The 21,629-nt window shown below is 46.7% G+C and overlaps 1 protein-coding gene across 2 annotated transcripts in view; it reads right to left on the reverse strand.

Annotated features, from left to right (window-relative positions):
- Positions 1-21,629, reverse strand: part of ARFGEF2 (ADP ribosylation factor guanine nucleotide exchange factor 2) — a 99,549-nt gene that overhangs the window by 70,539 nt on the left and 7,381 nt on the right. For both annotated transcript variants that reach the window (XM_053890167.1, XM_019458208.2), the window contains exons 2-6: positions 14,891-14,921; positions 14,128-14,251; positions 4,354-4,500; positions 3,211-3,390; positions 2,520-2,754 (exon numbers count right to left, since the gene is read on the reverse strand). In XM_053890167.1, coding sequence (XP_053746142.1) covers positions 2,520-2,754; positions 3,211-3,390; positions 4,354-4,500; positions 14,128-14,251; positions 14,891-14,921 — 717 coding nt within the window. The remainder of the gene's footprint in view (positions 1-2,519; positions 2,755-3,210; positions 3,391-4,353; positions 4,501-14,127; positions 14,252-14,890; positions 14,922-21,629) is intronic.

Here is a 21,629-nt window from a genome sequence, read left to right on the forward strand (position 1 = left end):
GAATGAAAAACTTCTCAGCGGAAAGAGATACTCAAGTCTGCTGGTGAACTGTCTCCATGTATGCAAATTTCACCGTGGGAGGCAAGTGATCCCAGGAAGGCCGTGGGCAGGGTTCTCGGTGAATTAAAAAGGAAAATGTATGTGGAGTGCTCAGATGGAGAACTGGGTGCCTGACACAGTGACCAGCTGGTGAGGGGCGGCTCCAGGATGGTGAGGACTACAGGACAGACCCCACAGAAGGGCAGGCTGTGTCATCTCCATCGCAGAGACACTAGAGCCCGGGCCTCTCAGTGGGCCTCGACAGCCTGGACTCCAGCCCAGGGTGCCGTCTCCCAGCACCGTCCCCTCCACCACCTGCCTCTCACGCTGTCCTTCCTCTTTGGCTTCTATGGCTGCTCAACCCCTTCTTCTGAAGGAGAGGTTCTTTCTTTAGAGCTACATCTTGAGAACCAGAAGCCACTCACTCTTTTTAAGGGGAACAGACCCACTTCCATTCTGACCCACTATTTTGTGGGTTTGCTACTGGATTCTTACCGGCAATCCGGTTCCCATATTCTCGGGAGAAGCCTTGCAGAGGACACCAAGTACTGGCAACAAAACCCACAGCAATACAAGAATTACAAATCATTCTTTGTTGCTGCAGAAGTTTAAGTTACGGTGTTTCTGCAAAACCGCATTTTAGAAATCAAGCTTTTTCCCCCCATTCATTCAAAAAAATGCATTTACTGACAGTCTGCCGTGAGTGTTGGGCACCATTCCGGTGTCGGGCACACAGTGGTGAACACAGCGGTCTAGATCTCAGCCCAGGGATAAGTGAACATAAATCCTTCAGTGATCTCAGGTAACAATAAGTGCTTTGAAGGAAAGAAGAGAGGCTGATGGGGCAGAAGGAGTGGCAGCTTCAGAGAGGGTGATCAGTTCAAACAGGGATACCTGAAGATGGGGGCGGGCGGGGCAGGGAAGGGACAGGAAGTGCAAAGGCAACAAGAGTACGCATGGCACTTTCAAGACAGAAACACTGCCTGCACACTGGGTGGCAAACAAGGGGGAAAGAGGTGTAAGAAGGGGATAGAGAGGTGGGCAGGAGCTGGTCACACTGGGCCTCAGAAGCCACGGGGCAGTGAGGGCACAGATTTCATTCTGAATAGGATACGATGGGAAATTACCAGAGAGGGTTGGCTGGTGGGGGGGGGGGTGCTGGATCTAATTCATGCTTTTAGGACATCACTTTGGATGCCATGTAGAAAATGGGCTATAGTGGAAGCACTTTCCTGCAGCTAAAGAGACTGACATTTGTATCTGCACAGCTACGCTTACTACCTCGCATGTGTTTAAATATTAATACTTATGGATTGACCACAGCCTGATAAGGGTTACAGTAAAAACCTGGTCCTTGCCCTGAAAGCTTAAGAAGGCAAAGACGGTAACAGACACAGAGGGTGGGCCAGTAGTTTCTGAGCACGTTCCCTGAGACACAGGGCAGCAGGACCGAGGAGACAGCAACTCTGTGCTGGCGCTCAGGCACATGCCAGTCTTAGTGGCAACTGTTTCTTTTGTCCTTTCCTTGAGTAAAGACACAGAAAAACCTTCCAGCAACAGCACTTGGTCCGCTCCTGTGTATGCCAAGCATTCTGATAAATAATAGAGGAACAAAAGCTCTCAAATATGCATGCTTTCACAGAACACACGACCAACAGAAACTGCCATCAATAATGGGACAGAGGAAGAGATGAGATAAAGTATAAAGATGGGTCAGATATTTCATGCAGACCAAGCAGCCAGAGTGAAGAATTACTGGACAAGTATCATCGGGAAGGTACCTTCCTGAAAAAAATATGAATTTGAGAACTGGTTCATAAAAACTGCCCAGGGCAACATGCAAACATTCAGAAATACTCTTATGATAATCCAATCCACCGTCTCATGCCTGATGCTTCATTTACGTGGAGACTAGAATCAGCTGTGGGATAGCTCTTTCATTTAAAAAAAGCAAACAAAAAACCATGCAACGTACTAGGTCACAGAAGGAGAAAACAAAGCTATCTGTCTGTCCATCTATCTGCCCGCTCGCTCATCCGCCTTCCTGCTTCTTTCACAGATGTCCACGAGTAGCCACTAACTACCAGGCTGTGGGCACAGTGCAGAGATCCCGTCCGTGTATACGTGACATGACAGATGAGGTCCCCTTGTCCTCCCCTGAGCAGATAAGGCAGGCACTGAGTGACTAATTACCCAAACAGTTAACCACTGGGAGAGAAACACCCCAAACTGAACCCACTGCACTGAAGCTGTAGCCTGATGCATTCCAGGGGCTATTTAGAGAAAACCACGCAGCTGACATCGGACATCATGCCTTGCTGACTATGTTCAAGAGAAAAGCAGCAGGGAAGGGGAAGGCCCAGAAATAGACAAGCTGCTATCAGAGCTTTCCTGCAGATGTTACCAGGCTCCTTCAACTGCCCCTCAGACACAAAATAGGTCCCTCTCACGGTGGGAAAGGGACATTGCCCAGGACATACCTGACAGCGACGGGCCTCTTTCTCCAGGTACATCTCCGTTCTCTGAGCTCTCTTTTCCAGAACCACTCCTGGCATGTTCACCATTAGTTAAATCTGTCTTTTCAGGAGTCGTTGGTTTGCTTTGTGCCTGGCTCTGCTTCAAATGACTGAACTTTGGGGACACTGTTGCAGCTTGGATCACAGGGGATTGGGGTTTTGACTGGACTGGTTTTTCCAATTCTCTGGCCTCCTGCAACTAAAAGGCAACAAAAAAGGGATTCGATCTAAATGGTCCCAGCATTGAGGCACCTGGCTGGCTCAGCTGGTGGAGAGTGCGACTCTTGATCTCAGGGTTGTGAGTTCGAGCCAACCCCTCCCCCGCCCTTGGGTACAGAGATTACTTAAAAATAAGAAAATCTTAAAAAAAAAAAAAAAAGTCCCAGCATTTTGAGAAGGATCGGAAAATATGCCAGCCTGTTGCTTAAAAAAAAAAATCCAACCAGAAGGATAACATTTTAAAAAGGAGATAAATTCTTTTGATAAAACTCAGAACAAATTCTCAATGTTGATTCCAAAACTCATGCTAGTTTCTCTGCCTTTTAAAACAAGAACAAAAACAGAATTCAGAGGAAGAAGGGATAAACTTTAAAGTGAAACAGTCACATATCAGAAGATGTTGCATCCCTAGGAGCTGATAACTGCTACCACTCACCACTTGGTTTTCCATGCGGGTGAAAATGACGTTCAGCATCTGAGTAAGGGTAGCCTTGGCAGTGGTTTGATTGATGAGATTTTTGCTGGCCAAATAGATATTGTAACATGTCCTAACTGTCTGCAGAATAGTACCCTCATGAATTTCAATGTGTGGGGACGTCACCGCTGTCAGAAGAGCCTAAAACGAAAACCCACAACATTCACCTTCACAAACACCCACCTGCTTCCCATCCTCCCACAGCCAAACTTTCATACAGGGTTTAGCTTTGTTTTGGTTTCATAAATTTTAAGATGGCTCTGCACACGAAAACTCCCCATTGCTCTGAGTTTAAAGATAATTATTAACTCTATAAAATCCAAATTATTTGATGCTAATTAAGTTGTGTTGAAGAGGGCTTTCTACCAGTTTACTTTTTTAAGAGCCAAAAATACAGACCATTCTCTCAGGAGGGAAACTGCTCTAATTCTATCTCGTCTATATTAATCACAAAATATACAGGTTTTGATAGGCGGTCAGTGTCCTAGTTCCCTGGAGGGTTTCCAAGAGAGCTTTGGGAGTGGCCAACACGGAACCATCCCACACAAAGCTAATACAGTTAGGACTTAAGATCTGGAATGTTGGCTACACCCATCCAGATCCTGTTTCCCAACAAGCAGATGGTACTACTACATGCTAAACCACTCCTGGCAGCACAAATGGAATGGAACAGGGAAATGGGATAAATGGGATGGGGGGAGGGGTTGGAATGGAACAGGGAAATGGAATGGGGGCGGGGGTGCAGGACAAGGGGCAGACTGGTATAAGATTATCAACAAGGACCCACTGAGAAATGGCAGATTGGGAATCCAGAATTTCAAGGAGAAAGACCAGGAGATTTCAAGCCGATCCAATTGACAAGCAATTTACATTGTTATTAGCGGAACTGTTTACTCTGAAAACACACCTGGTTCCACTCTTCTTGTCTCAGCCTGGGCTAATAAATTCTGACACTTAACAAAAGATGTAAGTGATGCTTACACTCTTCTGTTCCAGCTCAGCACCACCTGAGACAACTAACACATGGCAAATTAGAAATCCAAATTCCCAAAAGACACTAGCTTTCTTATTTAAAATCCAGATCAGGCAAACAAACAGAAATACCTTAATTATTTGTAACTGAACTCCTTCATCGGTCTGAGGGCCCTGAAAGCAGTTGCAAATGGTTTCAACAATCCTGTCGATAAGCCGCTTCCCTGGGGCTCCACTGTCGGGGGCGTTGCCGGTGATGTGCCCATATGCGATGAGTTTCTAAATACAGAAAGAACAGACATGAAAAGTTTCTGCCTGACAAGGACTGAGGCTGCCCATGGCAGCAAAGGAAGTGCTTAACCTCTGGTTCCCACAGATGTCTCTGTTCTCCCGGGGCACGGCGGACACAGCCACCCTCTGGGCACAGTGTTCACCCTGTGTCCCCTGGCACGAGAGCCTCAGGATGGTGAAACGGTGTCCAGTGGAACAGAGTGTAGGACAATCGCCAATACACAACCACTAGTGCGAAGGACTGAGGGACTAAAATCTGTACGGAATAGAGACAGGAAGTCATCAGTGCGAAACGGGCAGTGATTACTCACGAGCCCACTTTCTTTCTGAAGTGATAAAGATGGTCTAGAATTTGATCGTGGTGATCGTTGTACACCTGTCAACGTACAAAAATCACTGAATTGTACACTTTCAATGGGTGACTTGTGTGCATATAAATTGTATCACGAGCCGTTAAAAATCCGTATGTATGGATTTTTCTTTTTAAAAGGAAAGATACATAGGAAACAACTGATCATGTGTCTTGCTTGAGGGGGAACTCAATTCTGCACCTATGTATTAGACGTGTGTCAACCCCGTGGCTGAAGAGGTGAGGGGTCACTTGGGCCATGCCCTCTGGGTCAGGCGACAGACTGGGTTGCAGAGGGGCTGCCTTTCAAAGGCCTGTGCCACCTCACTCATGACCTGGATTTCACCACAGAGAATCTGAAAGCCGGAAAGGAACCCAAAGGTCAGGGGCAGGATGATTTCCAAGCCTCACAATCACCTGAGGGAGCCCACTACACATACGGATTCCCGGACCTCAACCCGGACCTGCGGAATCGTAACTTCTGGGGTAGAGCCTGGGAATTGGTGTTTTTCTCCAAGCTGTCCAGGTTATTTTGAAGGCTGCCCAGATAAAAGAATCACTCATCTGACACAACCCCTCTAGGATATGTGACTTCTAAGGCATTCTCTGCTTCCACTGACTCAAAGACTCTTTAAAATGCTGTTCTACTCCCTCTCTCTCTGACCCTCCCCCATTCATGCTCTGTCTCTCTCTGTCTCAAAAATAAATAAACGTTAAAAAAAAAATTAAAAAAAAAAAAAATGGGGCGCCTGGGTGGCTCAGTCGGTTAAGCGTCCGACTTCGGCTCAGGTCACGACCTCACGGTATGTGAGTTCGAGCCCCGCGTCGGGCTCTGTGCTGACTGCTCAGAGCCTGGAGCCTGTTTCAGATTCTGTGTCTCCCTCTCTCTCTGACCCTCCCCCATTCATGCTCTGTCTCTCTCTGTCTCAAAAATAAATAAACGTTAAAAAAAATTTTTTTTTAAAAATTAAAAAAAAATAAAATAAAATGCTGTTCTATTTTTTACCCTTTTTGGTTCCTGATTGGTCACATCCTTGCCTCTACACACACAAAATGACACAAGGTCCTAAGATTATCTACGGTGCTAGGAAAACCTGCTACTCTGCAGAGGCCGGACTCCGTTTCTCACTGGCTTCCCCCATCACTGACTGTGGAAGCATCGCCATTCAGTAAGCAGAAAAAAACAAGAGAGAGTGGCTCAGAGTAGAACATGATACTGCCAGATCGTATGACTGACGGAGCAGAAGAGGCCTGCACAGCCTCTGTTCATCAAGTCCAACCCCAGAGGTCACCACACAGGGGCAGGGGGTGGGGGCGGGAGTGGGGAAGTTGCGGGGGAGGGGAGGCGTGCTAAAATGTGTTTCCGAAAAACAGGTCAAGATGCCCTTTACCTCACCCCCCCTTCCCCCACTGCTGATGCACATGCAGGCTTCGGAAGAGGGCAGCACGGGCTGCCTGGTAAGTGAGTTCCTGTTCTTGACGTTGCTTCTGCCTTACTCCTAGTGGATGCATAAGCCCATGTGGAGCACTGGGTTATGAGTGGGATGGTTATAAACTCCTCAAATGTGACGTTAACAAGTAGGCCCCACAGAACTGATGCTGCAAAGCAGGACTGAGGTGAAGGAACCACTGGATATTTAATTCAAATACGAAAAGGACTAGAAGTAGTCTCTCTACAGACTCCTGTGAGGGCACATTCCCCTTCAAACTGAACAGGGTTTTTTTTGTTTTTTTTTTTAATTTTTTTTTTTTTAACGTTTATTTATTTTTGAGACAGAGAGAGACAGAGCATGAACGGGGGAGGGTCAGAGAGAGAGGAAGACACAGAATCTGAAACAGGCTCCAGGCTCTGAGCAGTCAGCACAGAGCCCGACGCGGGGCTCGAACCCATGGACCGTGAGATCATGACCTGAGCCGAAGTCGGCCGCTTAACCGACTGAGCCACCCAGGCGCCCCTGAACAGGGTTTTAAAGCACGACATTATTCCCTTGTCTGTGCAGTGACACAGGGCCAGAAGAAAGAGTTCCCGTGACCTTCCTGTTCTGCCTTCTCACTCCTTGTGCCAGATATTGTTCTGGGCACTGGAGGTACAACAGGGAGTAAGATGGTCCTTCTTCTCACGGGGTTTATATTCTCCCGGGTGGGGGCAGGCCAAAGCCAAAAGTCCTGGCTGCGATCTTCAGGGCCCTGTCTGATTTGTAGACACTTCAAAAAGAGCAAGTTGCAGTGATCGTGCATAAGACTATCTCATTTTTGGAAAATACAAACTGTGTGTGTGTGTGTGTGTGTGTGTGTGTGTGTGTGTGTGTATACGCGTGCGTAAATTTTTGTCAATGCACAGAAAAAAACCTAGAAACATAGCAGAGGTCCAGCAGCACGAGCATGCTTGGCAAGCTCACTTGAGGAAAGCGCTTTGCACAGTGAGTGGGGTGGAAAGTTACTGGCAGGTTTAAGCAAAGGATTAACATGATGTGATACATTTCTAAAGACTCCCCCCGCCTCCCCCCCTGCCCAGTTCCTGCATGGAGGACAGACTAGAGGACAACAGGAGGAGAAGCAGGGGACTAGTGAGGAGGCTACCGAAGCTGTCCAGGAGGGAGAAGCTGGTGGCTTGGACTCTGGGAGGGTGACAGAGATGGAGGGTAGAAATTCCTGCTTTATTCCTTGTCAATGCAATGAGATGAGAAGAGGGAAGAGGAGGGAGGCCTCTGGGTAGCCGGCTCGCTCACCCCTGTGTCTAAGGAGGCTGCCTGCACAGGGATGTTCACTGTCACCCTATTTATCCATGCCCCTCAACAGAACAAGAGATAAATAAAATGGTGGTATCACATATCATACATCAGTCAAAAGAAACGCCCTGTATCTGCAGGTAGCAATACAGCCAGATCTTAAAAACACTACTGAATGTAAAAAGCTGCAGAACACCTGAAACTAATATTACAGGTCAACTTCAATAACATTTTTAAAAAATTATTTTAAAGAAAAGTATTAAATACTTTTGATAAAGAGGAGTGAAGACATGGAAGAGGCTGTGTGGGAGAAACATGACTGATTTGTGTTTGGGAAACACTGAGTAGTTACATTTGGTCCCCATCATCACCTACGGAGGCAGATGACACCACTGTTATTCTGTGTCTGAGGATCCCGGACCCTGGAAAGGTTAAAGAACTTGTCTCAGATGCTAAGCCATCTGTAAGCCAAGTCTGTGCTCTCAGTCTTGACTTATCTGCCTTCTTTATGGACAAAAAGTTGTCATACAAAGTTGGGGTCGTACGAAGTTACTGATATTTGAGTTTTTCAGTCCATGAGAATGACAACTTCATGTGGTTCAACCTAAAACAGTATTAAAATGAGAAAATGGGGCACCTGGGTGGCTCAGTCGGTTAAGCGTCCAACTTTGCTTCAGGTCATGATCTCACGGCTTGTGAGTTTGAGCCCCGCATCAGGCTCAGTGCTGGCAGCTCAGAGCCTGGAGCCTGCTTTGGATTCTGTGTCTCCCTCTCTCTGCCCCTCCCTCCCCCCCTCTCAAAAATAAATAAACATTGGGGCGCCTGGGTGGCTCAGTTGGTTGAGCGTCCGACTTCGGCTCAGGTCATAATCTCTCAGTCTGTGGGTTCGAGCCCCGCGTCGGGCTCTGTGCTGACAGCTCAGAGCCTGGAGCCTGTTTTGGATTCTGTGTCTCCCTCTCTCTGACCCTCCCCTGTTCATGCTCTGTCTCTCTCTGTCTCAAAAAAAAAAAAAAATAAACGTTAAAAAAAAAAAATTAAAAAAAAATAATAAAAAATAATAAATAAACATTAAAAAATTTTTTTTAAATATTAAAATGAGAAAGAAATTCCACGTATCCAACTAACATTTTAAAGATGCAAATAAATTAGGGAAATTTGTCAAATTCATAAGATAAAATTCTACCACCCACAGGTAAGGAAAAAAACAATGAAAAAGACGAGAGGAAAAAAAGTATATTACCTACACAGGCAACTGGGTTTGGGGTTAGCAGTCTAAGGGATTTCAGTCTTACCTTTTTTTTTTTTTTTTTTAAAGCGTTTATTTATTTATTTTTCAGAGAGACAGAGTTCGAGAGGGGGAGGGGTACAGAGAGAGGGAGACACAGAATCCAAAGCAGGCTCCAGTCTCCGAGCCGTCAGCATGGACCCCGACGGGGGGCCTGAACTCACAAACCGTGAGATCATTACCTGAATTGAAGTTGGACACTTAACTGACTGAGCTACCCATGCACCCCCAGTCTTATCTTTAAAGTTCTAAAAAAAATATTTAACAGAGAATGTAATCATGTACAAGCTTTGATAATTATGAATGGCTTTTATTTTTAAATTTTTTAAAATATTTATTTATTTTTGAGAGAGAGAGAGAGAGAGAGAGAGAGAGAACGAACGTGGGGGGAAGGGGCAGAGACAGAGACGGAGACACAGAATCTGAAGCAGGCTCCAAGCTCTGAGATGTTAGCACAGAGCCCGATGGAGGGCTCAAACTCACGAACTGTGGGATCATGACCTGAGCTGAAGTTGGGTGCTTAACGACTGAGCCACCCAGGAGCCCCAATTACGAATGGATTTTAAGATATGCATTAAAAAATCCAAAGTTTTCTAGAAATAAGAACTAAAAGATAATGTTTGTGGTATGAACAAGACAGCTGAGACCAGTGGTTCCCTACAGCCTTCACTAGGACATAGAAAGAACTCTATTCATGTTTTTCTTATCCTTTTAAAAGTTCTATTTTTGTTTTATAATATAAATAATTTAATAAGAGTCGTACATGTACATAATCTTACCACTGAAGATATATGAACGTATTAAAAGGTTATTCTCAAAAAAATTTGGTTATTGACATATGTCCAGGGTACCCTGGAGATCACTGAGTTAGGCAAGACAGACCCTAATGCTCCTCCCCTGGGAAGGGGGAAGTGTGTGACAGACCAGGTACAGAAAGGAAGGAATAAAGAGGATCTTTACCTTTGGTAGAAGTGAGCACCAGGAGAATTCGGTAGGCTTCTCCCCGTGGGGAGAGGGAACTCTAAGCTAACTGTGCTCAGGACAAACCAAACCCAGAAGCATCTTTGCTACCCCATCACCTCTCCAAGCTCAAAGAAGGAATCCTTTATTTATTTATTTATTTATTTATTTATTTATTTATTTATTTATTTATTTAACGTTTATTTATTTTTGAGACAGAGAGAGACAGAGCATGAATGCGGGAGGGTCAGAGAGAGATAGGGAGACACAGAATCTGAAACAGGCTCTAGGCTCTGCACTGTCAGCACAGAGCCCGACGCGGGGCTTGAACTCACGGACGTGAGATCATGACCTGGGCCGAAGTCGGACGCTTAACCGACTGAACCACCCAGGTGCCCCATGCCTTTATTTATTTTTAAAAATTTTAATGTTTATTTAATTTTGAGAAAGAGAGAGAGAGAGAGAGAACGCGCAGGTGTGGGGGAGGGGGCAGAGAGAGAGGGAGACACAGAATCTGAAGCAGGCTCCAGGCTGTCAGCACAGAGACCGATGGGGCTCGAACCAACGAACTGCAAGATCATGACCTGAGCCAAAGTCGGCTGCTTAACCAACTGAGCCACCCAGGCACCCCTAAGAAGGATGCCTTTAAATGCCCAGAGCAGAATGCGGATACGTCTGCAGCAGTCTTCAATTCTGCCTAAACCAACTTTTACCCCTGGACACTGACCTTCCATTTCCAAGTCGGAAGTTACCTCTCCCACACTGGGAAAAGCCAGTCAAACAGGCTTTGCAAGGGCAACCTCCAAGAGGAAATGCATTTCATTTAGTATTCCAGAGGGCACTGGGTCACTTTCTAATGTCATAAAAAGGACAACATATTTTGCATTTTGTATACAAACCAAAGAAATTCAAGTGTACCTATTAAATCATTGCATTTTGTATACAAACCAAAGAAATTCAAGTGTACCTATTAAATCACAGAGAACTTTCATTCTGCGGGGGGGGGGGGGGGGGGGGGGGTGGAGAAGAAGAGCTAACCATATGTCATAGGTCTCAAGACACTCTTAAATCTACAACTCGAGTCAGGACTGTGGCCTAAAGTAGAGCAGGATGTCAGTGTTTCCGTTCCAGAGTTCTACAAACAGACTATTTCTAGGAAAATATAGAACATAAATCATAAACAGCATATTTTTAATCAAAGATGCCAAACCACAGGGTAATAGTTAAGAGGGGTGGTCAGCAACCTTTTTCTGTAAAGAACCAAATTTCTAGGCTTTGCAAGTCATGTGATCTGTTCCAACAACTCAACTCAGCCGTAGTAGTGGGCAAGCAGCCAGAGGTAATACATTAACAATGGGTACAGTTGCTACTGTGGACTAAATGTTTGTGATCCCCTGTTCCTATGTTGAAGCCCTACCCCCAGTGAGATGGTATCAGGAGGAAGAGCCTCTGGGAGGTGATTAGGTTTAGGTAAGATCAGGAAGGTGGGATCCTTCATGGGATTAGTGTCCTATAAGAAGAGAGCAGAGATCTAATGTGCTCTCTCTGTCTTGTGAGAACTTGGCTGTCTACAAACCAGGAAGAGGGCTCTTACCAGGAACTGAATCAGCTGGCACCCTGATCTTGCACTGCCCAGCCTCCAGAACTGAGGGAAGTAAGTGCCTCCAGCTTAAGCCACCCAGTCCGTGGTGTTCTGTTAGAGCAGCCTGAGTGGATTCAGGCAGCCGTGTTCCAATAAAATTTTATTTACAAAAGCAGGGAGCAGGCCAGATTTAGCTCACAGTTGCAGCTTAAGGACCCCTGGTTAAGAATTCAGACAGGGTGGGGAGAGTCCTAGATGCCCACTCAATCCCACCACTTTCTGGGCACGGGAGCTCCGTAGGGTGGTCACTTTATTCTTTAAGCCTCCGTTTCCTCCATTCTGAAATGAGGATGAGAGTTAAGTAACCAGAGGGGTGCTGGGAAGATCAGACACGATGCTGTGGACAGAGTTGATGCAGCACTCTGCACAAGGCCCAGCACTGGCTGAGACCTCAACACGCATTAGACACCATTCTTTACACTCAGTTAACTCTCAGCACCAGCTTCAGAACTAAACCGTAACTTGAGAAGGAAACAACTAAAGTTAAACTTATGCCAAATTTCCTCAGAAAATTTCACGGCCACAAATATTTCAGGATAGAAGCAGGACTTGGGTCTGCCATTTAAGAATTCTGGGCTCACAGTATGTTTCACATAGGACAATCTGTACAGAATCTGGATGAACGAGAAAAATGGCTTTTCATTTGGAAGAACTGCTTCCATGAAGAAACTGTCACCAACTTTCAAGCACAGACATATCAAAGAAGCGAGACTGGTAGACATTAGACCACCAATGCCAAAAATGTGGCATGCCCACTGCCACTTGGCAGTCCTGTGCCACGGCAGACAGAACCAATCGATCACAGTCCTTTCTCAAGAAACCCAGATGAAGCTTCAGATAGCTTTTCAACACAGCTTCTGGGCAATTACAGAACCTGTTCACTATCCCTGCTCTAGAAAGTCCTGGTAAACTGTGGGCTTCTGACCATCATTTTTTAATTTATCAAGCTTTTTTCATTGATGCTGGTTGCTTGCTGGGATTAAGAATCAAAGTGAGGTAACCACAAACCTCAAGAGTAGATCTTAAGAAAAAAATACAAGAATGCTGGACCAGGAAGAATTAAGAAACCGTAGTTGTAGTCCTGTTTCTTTCACGCTACGTATTATCGGACAAGTTACCTTAACTTCTCTGTTCCTGCTTCTTCATTAAGCAAAGGTAATTTATAACAAGGTCACTGTGGCTCTAATACAGTCGATCCTCATCATTCCCAGATCCTGTGTTTGCAAATGTACCCACTCACTAAAATTTATTTGTAAGCCCCAAATCAATACTTGTGATACTTTTATAGTCATCTGCGGACACATGCAAAGCGAGGAGAAAATTGAATCACCCGATGCACACATTCCCAGCCGAGGTCAAACACAGAGACACTCTGTCTTCTCGTTTCAGCTCTTTTACTATAAACAGGGTCTTTTTCTGTGGCCTATTTCATGCCATGTTTTTTACATTTCGGTTCATTTTGTTGTTTTTTTTTGACATTAAAAAAATTTTTTAACATTTATTCATCTTTTTGATAGAGACAGAGCGTGAGTGGGGGAGGAGCAGAGACAGAGGGAGACACAGAATCCAAAGCAGGCTCCAGGCTCTGAGCTGACAGCACAGAGCCCGAGGCAGGGCTCGAACTCACGGACCGAGAGATCATGACCTAAGCTATAGTCGGACGCCCAACAGACTGAGCCACCCAGGTGTCCCAATTTTTTTGACGTTTAAGATGGCCCCCAAGGGGTGCCTGGGTGGCTCAGTCAGTTGAGCGACCGACTTCGGCTCAGGTCATGATCTCACGGTTTGTGAGTTCGAGCCCTACCTCAGGCTCTGTGCTGACAGCTCAGAGCCTGGAGCCTGCTTCGGATTCTGTGTCTCCCTCTCTCTCTGCCCCTCCCCCACTCATGCTCTGTCTCTCTCTGCCTCTGAAATAAATAAACCTAAAAAATTAAAAAAAAAAAATAAATTAAAAAAAAAAAAGATGGCCCAAACACATTGCTGAAGTGCCGTCTATCGTTCCTAAGAGCGAGAACGCAATGATGTGCCTTACGGAGAAATTACACGTCGAGATAAACTTTGTTCAGGCATGTGTTATAGTGCTTTGACCGTGAGTTTGATGATAATGAATCAGTAACATATATTAAATAAGGTGTCTTTAAACAGAAACACACCAAGAACAAACTTATGTACTGATTTATGTATTAATCAGTTGATGAACATGTTGAGGCCAGAGGCTCACAGGAACCTTACTCTGTATTTCCTGTGGGAACCATGGTTCAGCATTTGCTTATTCAGGATTCACAGGGACTTTATGGAATATTACCACAAATGATGAATATTGCTTATATTTCTCTACTGGATATTATAAATTTTAATGCCATCAAGAAAGAGGTGGCGTAAAAATACCACGTGCCCACGTATACCAACTCTTCCAACAAATCCTAAAGGTTTCAGTTAGAAAACCGCACATAAGACAGTACAACACAACATTTCTAGGGAAACACATTCTTCTTTAGCTGAGGTCAGATCAGACCTCTTACTTTTCCCTCCCTCATGAGACCTCCATAAAGAATACACTGGATGGCTCCTTTCCTCACTGCTCCTGTGAAAGGACCCCCCTGTGGCTTGGAGACAACCCTCCTGACACCAGCAAGTTTAAACGTGGTACCTGCAAGCAGTCGAGGGATGTGCTGACCACCCGGGGGGACTTGGACTGGCAAGCTAGCTCAAACGGAAGGAAGTACTTGTCGGCTTCGATGAAGTTTGCCTTCGGGGGTGCAGCAGCGCCACGCCTAGGGAAGAAGCAGGAGAGGGTGGAGAGGGGAAATGGAAAAAAGTCTGCTTTTCTACACCTCACTCTAACTGCCCATCCCACTTGTAATCACTTGACTGGAAGTGCCTGCAAACTGCCTCTGCGGGGCCAGACAACTGAAAACCAAAACACATGCATTAGGACAAAAGACCATAGGGCCACATGCAGAGAGCAAGGTCTCTGACTGGTAGGCTATGTCGACAGCATCCTGGACTGAATCCCGGCATCAGCTACATCGGGGCTGTAGTTTTGAAACGCGACGAACTGGCTTCTTGACCATGAAGACGAGGCACAGCCACTTTCGGGACAAGCTGTCCTCCTGCCTAAAGAAGCCGGACACAGAGGGCAAGCAAGGGCTTTGCCTCGTCTGTCAAGAAAAGGGACAGCAGCTTTAACCTGATCTTCCTTACCCTTTCCTGCAAATATGCAGTTACCGAGTCGGTAACCTGCTAACCTAGCATCTGTTCAAACACACACAGAGTCGGGCCCTGTGCCCGGCACTGTGCTAGGAGAGCATGCGCTGTCCATAATACAATATGAGAAAACACGCACAGAGAGGGGTTCCCGTAGCCACTACCTACTCCCTTAATACTGTATTTCAGCCAGGAGAAGAGCTTACCTCTGCTTTTCTATTTCTGCTTTAATTTCATCTGTGGGGAAAAAAGAAGGGCACGTTAAGAGAATGCAATAATTATGTAAAAGAAAACTTTACTGAAAGATTTGGAAAATATTAAAAAGAATGTTTATCAGAATTTTAAGAATGAAATGCTGATATGAAGTAATAAAAAGTGATTACGGTAACAATAACAATAGCTAACACGTGCACAGCAGCTATGTTGTGCTAGGCATTGCTCTAAGTACTTTACATACTTTTAATTTACTTAACCCTCAAAACAACCCTATAAGGCAGGTAGTATTTATCTCCATCTTATCTACAGCAGGCCTTCTCAACCAAGACACTGCTGACATCTGGGAGCAGCTAATCCATTATGGGGCTGTCCTACGCACTGCAGAACGTTCGCCAGTATCCCTGGCTTCTACCAGTGGGATCAGTAGCAGCCCTCTGCGGTCCGCAACACCAAAAATGTCTCCAGACGTTGCCGACTGTCCTCTGGGGCAAAACTGCCCCAGGTGAGAATCACTGGTTTAGATGAGAAACCAAGGCACAGAAAGGTTAGGTAACTTGCCCCCTGTCAGATATCAGGAACTGGGGAACTAGAGTTGGAATCCAAGCATTCCGGCCCATAGTGCAATGTTCTAGCTATTTCCCTGTCGTGCAAAATGCATGTTAAGGATAGCTACCGCAATAATATGGTAATACTATCAACATTTCAACTGTGCAAAAATATGTATAGGAGATTGGCAACAAATATAACAGAAAGCTGTGTTAGTAGAATGACTATTTTTTTTTCACATTTTCTATAAGCATATATACTTTGTTATTTTTACATAGAAGTTTTTTTTTATTGTGGCAAACACAAATAAAACTTACCATCTTAACCATTTTAAAATACACAGTTCAGTGCATTAAGTACACTCATATTGTTGTGCCAAGGTATATAAAAATTTTTATGAATTTATAAAAAATCTTTACCATGGAGGTTATACAACCTCACAGTTAGGGTTTCAGAAATAAAGCGTCATTGTTCACAAATCACAATCTCGGATAGTCTTATTTCCAGGAGAACAAGGTTTTGTGCCCTTGAGGCAACAGAACGCCCCATCTAAATATGGAGAGAATTCTCCCCCATTCTCTTGGTCAAAAGTATTCCTGCACATTAGGCTTCACAGGCTCAACATATTATCAAACCAGGCCACTGAAGTAAGCCTGCTGTGTACTCAGATAATCTCCAAGAGCGGTCTTCTTTATCCAATCTGTTGAGAACCAGTGGTCTGGATACAGCATTAGTTATCCCAGCAACACAGCTCTGGAAATTACAGATTTCCTTTTCTTGGACAACTATTGTCCTAGACTGAACTAGGAAGTGAAAACTCAACAACCAGATTCACTAGAGGTGGCAATTTCTAACCCTGAAGCAATCTTCCAATGTCTTCTTACTGCACACATCAGACAACGGGGGAGAAACACCCAGATGATCGTTAGCAAGCATTTTGCTCATGGACCATCGGGGCTGTGACACACAGGGTCTGTTACAGAGAGCTCTGTGGCATTCCCTTTTGGGACAAGAATCCACTAAGGACGTAGCTGTGGCTTCCTCTAGTGGAGGCCTCCGGGCTGTGGGAGTGGCTCAGGAGACCCATCCAGCCCAGGACACTGGTAGCCAAGCTTTCAGCTGGGAGAAATCTGTGCCCATAACGTCAAGGCTTTCTTGGTCCTTGGTGTCACCGTGTGACAGGCCAGAGGCACACCGCTCCTCAAACTCAAACGTAAGGTCTCCTTCTGTTCGCGGTTACCTTGTTAGCGTCTAGATGTTAAATATATCTGAAGCAATTAAGCCTTCACTAGAGTCTGAGCTGGCCTCTGAGCTCCAAAATCATCTGTTTTGGAATGTCACCGGTGCCAACTCACTAATGGATGAGGCAATCACCAGGAATGCCAGCTACTCAGTCACTGGGGCATCAAGGGTAATAAACTCAAGTGCAACACTCAAAGGCCTACGGAGGCCAGGCAGTGGACATCAAGGAGAGGCACGGGTGGGTTTAAGACATCATTGGAGGGGGGGACCCCTCCACGTCCCACAGGGCCTCAGTCCCAGCGGAGCCCAGAGGTGCCAGCTGTTTTGATTTTTCCAGAGGTCAAAACCCGGATTTTAAGTGAAAGTTTGACTGTAATCCAAAGCAACCTTAATTATTTTTAAAAGTATTATGCTCAAAAAAAACTAGTTTGCAACCTTTGCTTTACCGATCAGGAAAAATCGAGGAAAATGTACTTCACTGGCTGCAGAGAAGTTAACAACTGCTGGGGACAAAAGTGGCTTTTAAGGACTATGGCCAGCACTATGAAGACAAAACATCCAAGTTTTACAGCAGCTAAAATGCTTCTCAGCCAAAAGGCATGTAAGGAGCCTGAGGACCAGGGTTCAAGGCCCAACTCCACTAAATATTACAGATGAAAACACCAGACTCAGAGACATTACAGTCTAGTAAGCGGTAGGGCTGGAACTTGAACCCAGAAAATTAAGGCCCTTGTTCATAACCCTTGGGTACGAGGGTGACTCCCAAATAAGCACCCAGAATTTCCTGGTAAGCTATAAATGCAGAATGTAAATGTTGGCTTTGCTATCACTAACGCAGACTTGATTACTGCGACCATAGTTCGAAGCACCAGTGTTTGGACCGCTCTGAGCCCCATCCGGCCTCGGGAGGCTGAACCCCGGCTCTGGACTCTCTCGATCTCCTTTCCTGGCCTGCTGTGGCAGAGCCACCAAGATGGTACGCCCTGGTTTTCCAAAAGAACTGAACACAGGCCAGAGTGACTTGTGGCAGTGAGTGAAGGGCACAGCCCTCCACAGTGAGCAGGACAGAGGACACTACTGGCGACAGCTATTGCCAAAGGCCAAGACACCAAGGTCACAAATCGTATGTTTGCAGATTTTCTTCAGTTTCTCACTTTATGCTTAAGTATTCCCATAAGAATGAGGAATTGTTGCACTCTCTACACCATTCTTGAAGAAGAAAAATTATGAAAAAAACCTCTTCATTGGGCACAGCTGGGGTCCCGATGATGCTGGAAAGCCCCGGGGGGGGGGGGGGGCAGGGGGAGGCAGCCTGAGCTGACCTACCTATGTTCTGACAGATCAATCTGGTGGCTGTTTTGAGTATAAAGAGGAGGGTGGCCAGGACAGAAGCAGGGACTCCAATCAAGGGGCTACTGTTACTAATCCAGGAGAGCAGTAACAGGGGCCTGGACCAGGATGGAGTCCATGGGGGAAGGTGAAGCATCAGAACCACAGGAACGCGCCACTTCTGTAGGCTGGGAACGGCCGAATAGTAGCAGTTTCATATGGCCTGCCCTAACAGTTGGCTTCTGGATATATCTGGATAATAGGGTATGTTCTTCCCATTAAACAGAGGCAGAAAAAGAAACAGGGGAAAGGTGTGTGGCAGGGGGCCTCACAGATAGCTTGGCACGGCCTGGTGTGGTGGAAGACAGGAAATTCGTTTGAGATTCAGCAAGAACTAGGTTCAAGTCCTCGCATGGACATCTATTAGCTGAACGAGGCCAGCTGGGTTAGTAAGCCTTTCTGACTCTTGACTGCCAACTTTAAAAAATGGGGATGATGAAAAGCAGCCCCCTCTGCCCCACAGACTGTAACCAGGCCTTTGGGTGCAGGTGATTCTCTTGACAAGCCCATGAGAGAGGTATTGTCAGATTAATGGCTAAGGCAGGGTCCGGCCTACAGCAGGTGGTCAACCAAGTGACAGTTCTCTTGCTTTTTTCCTAAAAGAGGAGTCAGAAATTGCGCAAAACCTCTAGTGCTATCAGTGGAACCAAGCAGAGACAAGGGAAAAAAGAAAATGAGGGGCAGGTGCCGATTCGGTCCTCCCCAACACCCAGGAAGCCAAGAGCACTCTTATCCCGTAACTGTTACCCAGGTGAGGAATCTGGGCACACGGCCGAAGTCACCTGTCCACCGTCACAGCCACCAAGTGCTGCTGCATCATACCCAGGCTGTCTGCTCCAGAGCCAATACTCCAGAAGCCCTCAATGATGAGACAGAGGAGGAGGAAGAGGAGCGTATGGTAGGACACACCTGCTCTGGTTTATTGCTCCACATTTTAACAGGTGTTCCCAGTAGCCAACCGGGCAATTAGCAGCCATAAATGAACAGGCTGGAGAGGAGGAAGACCTGAGTGGGGTGGAGCAGCTTCAGCTGAAAAGCCACACTCTTCCTAGGAAATCCTTTCTGGGCATGGCTGCCATCTACCAACCCCTAGGGTCAGGACCACCCCCCCCCCCCCCCCCCCATTCATCAGTGACTTTGGCACAAGCCTCTACTCCACTCCCAGGCTGAGTCCAAAGACGACCCACATCAACCTCAATGATCCCATCACTGGTCAACTCACCCAGAGACCCCAAAAGTCCCTGCAAATCTTCAACTCTCCCCACACATCTGACCTGCCACACACACCCCTGCCTCCTATGCAAACCAAGGCTGCCCCCAACTCGTGCAACTTCTCCTCCAAGGCCCTCTTCCCCCACTCCAAGCCAGCCTGGGGAGGCTGGTCACACTCTGAATCTTGTCCCTATAGGGAATGGTGGACTTCCAGCTCCTTCCTGACCCATGCCCTCAGTCTTCTCTCCTTCCAGCTGACCAGCAGGGCCCTTCTTTGGCCTGTCAGATCTTGACAAGGCCAGCATTAGCTTTCCCCTTCCTTCAGTTCCCAGGATGGGTCCCATTAGCAGGACTGCTATCAGAATGGTAGGTGATCAACAGTCATGACTCTCTCTGACCTTCAGTCTTTAACTTCTGGCAAAATCCCAAACTGAGATTATACTACCATCTCCTTCTGACCTGTCTCCACCTAGCAACCAGACCTCTGACAGTGGGGCAAGTTGGTAGGGCTAGAGAGTCATAACCGCCAACCATAAATGGAGCCCTAAATAATGCCGGGTGAGCCCATCTCCTCTACCCTCCCTAAACTACTGCTCCTTTCTCCGCTCTTCTCAAACACCCCACCTCCCCTCCTAACTAACCACCAACCGGTCCTCCTCTTTCCTCATTACCCACGAAGTGGCCTCCTATTTCATACAGAGATTAGAAGCCGCCACAAGGAGACTGACTCAGCTTCCCGTTAGAGAACCTAACTGGTTCTGTACCCAGAATTTCACTCTTTCCTGCCAGAAGACAGTGTCCAATCCCTCCACCTCTATAATCTCCCATCCCTACCTGCCTCTGCATGCTCTCCGTTCTGCCTGGAATCTGATTACTTCTCACGGTACCGGGCCACCACCACTGCCATCCACGCTGCTCCAGCTCCCACCCTGTCCTCCCACAGCAGCCAGAGGGATTCCCTTAAAATGTAAATGAGATCACATTTGCTCAAAACAGATTATCCATAACCCTTACGACGGAAATCAGATTACATCTGCTCCTTTGCTCAAAACTTTCCACTGGCTTCGCATCTCACCCTGAGTAAAATCCAAAATCTTGACCTTGGCCTCCAAGCCTCTGTAAGATCTGGCCCCCTGCCATCCCTCTGATCTCACCTTCTAGACACTCCGCTGCCCCCACCCCCAGCCTGCTCGGTCCAGTTTGAGGGACTTTGCAATTGCTATTCCTGCTGCCTTGGAATGCCCTCCCTCCCCCAGATATCCGCAGGGCTCACTCCCTCACTTCCTTCAGTTCCCCCTTCCAATGTCACCTTCCCTCACCACCCAAACTGCCACCTCTGCCCCTCCTTGTCATTCTCTATTTCCTCACCTGCTTCACTTTTCCACTTCACCCTGGTTTACTTTTCTCATCTTGCTTCACAGTACCTCCCGCCCTTGACGTATTATTTATCAGTTCATTTGTTTTCTGTCTTCCCCAGGAGAATATAAACTATGATAACTGAGACTTTTGTCTCTTCTGGTCACTGCTGAATTCCCAGCACCTAGGAATTCCTAGGCAGAGGGGAGGCACTCGATATTTGTTGAATGAATAAACTGTCCTTTCTCTATCCTGCATTATTTAACCTCTCACTCAGCTGGACCCTTCCCAAGTTTAAACCTTTAAATAAAGAAAAGATAAGACAAAAAAACCTTCCGGGATCCACACCTCCCTCCTCCCCTTCACACCAGAGCCAAATTTGGGGAAAGAGCTGCCCATGCTCACTGCCTACTTCCTCACCTCCTACCCACGCCCCAGCCCACTCCAGTCTGGCTTTCACCTTCACCGACCGTACCACCAAAGCAGCCCAAACTAAGGTCACCAATGACCCACATGTTTCTTGATCTGATGGGCATTTTGCCACTCTCCATCTAACCCGACCTCCCTGCAGCGTTTGACCTTACCGACCTCACCCTCCTTGAAATGTTCTCTGCTTCTATCTTCCTAGGCACACATTCTCATCTGCCCTCTGCTTCTGCCCCAACTCCTCTCTATGGCCTTTGCAGGCTGCCTCCTCTGCCCAGCCAGGCAGGGGTTCCCGAGGCCCAGGCAGACCTCTGGCTCTCGTTCTCTGTACACTCTCTCCCTAGGCCACCTCACTCTCACCGACACCTCCGGTTCCCACCTAGGCTCTCCTGACTCCCAAATCATGACTTCCGGCCCCAGTCTGTCTCAGGAGCAACAGGCTCATATGTCCACCTGCTGCCTGCTCCACCTAACTGGATGCTCGAAGGCAGGTGAGCCTCAACACATCAAGTCCCAACTCAGATCAACCTGCTACCCCCACACTCCCACCTTATGGCA

This window comes from Panthera pardus, unplaced genomic scaffold (genome assembly GCF_024362965.1).
Source record: "Panthera pardus isolate Hobbes unplaced genomic scaffold, ASM2436296v1 HiC_scaffold_25, whole genome shotgun sequence".
Lineage (NCBI taxonomy): Eukaryota > Metazoa > Chordata > Mammalia > Carnivora > Felidae > Panthera > Panthera pardus.